Consider the following 2,273-nt stretch of genomic DNA (forward strand, 5'->3'; position numbering starts at 1 on the left):
GTGGCTATCAGTGTTGCATGACCGCGCAATTGTCATTCAAAGCTTGGCCATAAAAGGATATTTTCCTAAATCCCTCTGCAATATTTTTTTAATGAATAAATAATATTCGACCTGGAGAGAAAATAGCCTAATAACGTTTGATGTTGCCTCCATTCACATAGAAACGAAGGTGCATAGAGGACAAGTAGCTCTGCCAATTTTGATAAATACACCTCTAAGTTGAATTTAGGCATACTTTATATAAATATAGGTCTCTATTATTACACACACACACAAGGGGCAGGCGACCACTTTACTTTTTTTTTTTTTTTTTTAGCCTTGTATGTTTCAGAAGCAGCCCTGTTAGTTGTACTTCACACTATTCTATTTGTACACTCACAGGTACATGTTGCAATACAAGGCTGCGCGGTGCTGAGAACATTGGCAGCTGGAGTGAGGTACTGTATAGGCAATACAGCACACTGGAAGTGGGTTGCATAATGAAGGTAGATTTGGCTGGCAGGAGATCACAGGACCCGGGAGGGGGGTCCGTATGATTTTTTTTTTTTTTTATGTTTCATAGATAACACGGTCAAGGGGCACTCTTTGAATCAATCAGTATTGGTGAATATTTAACCCTCAGCCAACCCCCTTTTTGCTTTCCACATCCTCCCCCTTCCCCTTCGCGTTCTTACCTTTTCACGATTAATCTCAGTATAAACTGGACTCAGCATGACATCCAATCCAAACAGCTGGAACCACAACCCGGTTGCGTATTTTATCTTGAGAAACACTTTGCAGGCATAAAGACCTCTAACTGTGGTGGGAAAGCCTTTGCCTCGTTAGGAACGCTCCGCTCGGTGAGGATCCAGCTCAGCTATGGAACCCTGAAATACAGAAAAAAAAAAGACCGGGCAGCTGGAAATTAATTGGACCAGAAAAGTAGAGCCCCCAAAAAAATAAAAAATGGCTTCCGTCGGCTTGCAAATGATGGGCTATTTCATGGCCCTCTTGGGTTTGTTAGGCGCAGTCATCGCTACGCTCCTCCCCGACTGGAAGGTCAGCTCCTACATCGGCGCCAGCATCGTGACGGCCGTGGGTTTCAATAAGGGACTGTGGATGGAATGCGCCGTCTTTAGCACGGGCATCACCCAATGCGACATCTACAACTCCATGCTGGGTCTACCACCAGAAACCCAAGCCGCCCAAGCCCTCATGATAACCTCTTGCGTGGTCTCCTCCCTCTCCGCCCTCTTCTCCGTCTTCGGCATGAAGTGCACCATCTTCAACCAAGGAAGCCCCGGCAAGGATAAATTGGCGGTGACCGGCGGCGCCTTATTCATCGTAGGCGGGGTCATCTGCATGGTGCCCATCTGCTGGAACCTGCACACCATCCTCAAAGACTTTTACAACCCGCTGCTTCCGGACGCCCAGAGGTACGAGATCGGGTCTGCCTTGTATCTTGGCATCATGTCTTCGATCTTCTCCGTCGTGGGCGGCGCCATTCTGTGCGCTTCATGCCCCCCCAGGGAGCCGGACCAGGGCTTTTATAGCAAGTACCAGAGGAGCAGGACAGTGACATCCAACAAAGGACCCAACCCCAAGGTGGAGAACAGCGGCTACAGCCTTACAGGTTACGTATAAAAGAACTAGGAGACCTTTAAAACGTACTCTACTCCAGCTTGATTGATCGGTAGTTGATCCCGTACTCCACATACTGTCGAGTCAGTAGACTTAAGAGACTGCTAATCCTATTAATTAGTACTGCTTCACCGAAAAAAAAACCCCTAACGGCATCTGCATTTAAAGCAGAATTAACTGACCTAATGAGATGGGCAGTCTAAACTAGAAAACGTCGCTTAGTACCTCCAATAGACAGGAATATTTGACTGTAAGAAAAAACAAATAAATGCAACTTTAACTTCTTATAAGGTTTGCTTATTGCGTTTATCTTTTTTTTTTTTCATGCTGACGAGTCTTAATAAATGGTCAGGTGGGTTTTTTTTTTGTTTTTTGTTTTTTTTTTTTTTTTGCAATACAAGTGTAAACCTTTTGTATCTATTTGTGGCACAAAGTCAAATAAAAAAAACCAAGGTTGCCGCCGATGATAAATGTACTAAAAGGAAAAGTGGAATTGCTGAATTGGTAAAGGGTTCAGCTTTCTACAATAAAGTATTGATCCAAACTCTGGCTGTATTTTTGTATTTGTGGTTGTAGTTTTGAACATTATAAAGTAACTTTTTAAAACTTTTTTATTATATACTGTATAAGGGATTGTTATTATTATTATATTA

General features: G+C 43.5%; 1 protein-coding gene across 1 annotated transcript; it reads left to right on the forward strand.

Annotated features, from left to right (window-relative positions):
- The first annotated feature begins 656 nt into the window (after window positions 1–656).
- On the forward strand, window positions 657–1,910 carry CLDN2 (claudin 2). Its single transcript, XM_073600650.1, has one exon. The coding sequence runs from the start codon at window positions 946–948 to the stop codon at window positions 1,621–1,623; it is 678 nt and encodes a 225-aa protein (XP_073456751.1). The 5' UTR covers window positions 657–945; the 3' UTR covers window positions 1,624–1,910.
- Window positions 1,911–2,273: the final 363 nt, after the last annotated feature.

This window comes from Aquarana catesbeiana, linkage group LG09 (genome assembly GCF_042186555.1).
Source record: "Aquarana catesbeiana isolate 2022-GZ linkage group LG09, ASM4218655v1, whole genome shotgun sequence".
Taxonomy (NCBI): Eukaryota; Metazoa; Chordata; class Amphibia; order Anura; family Ranidae; genus Aquarana; species Aquarana catesbeiana.

Coding starts and splice junctions, on each gene's coding strand:
- CLDN2 (XM_073600650.1), top strand. CDS start 946: ATGGCTTCCGTCGGCTTGCAAATGATGGGCTATTTCATGGCCCTCTTG.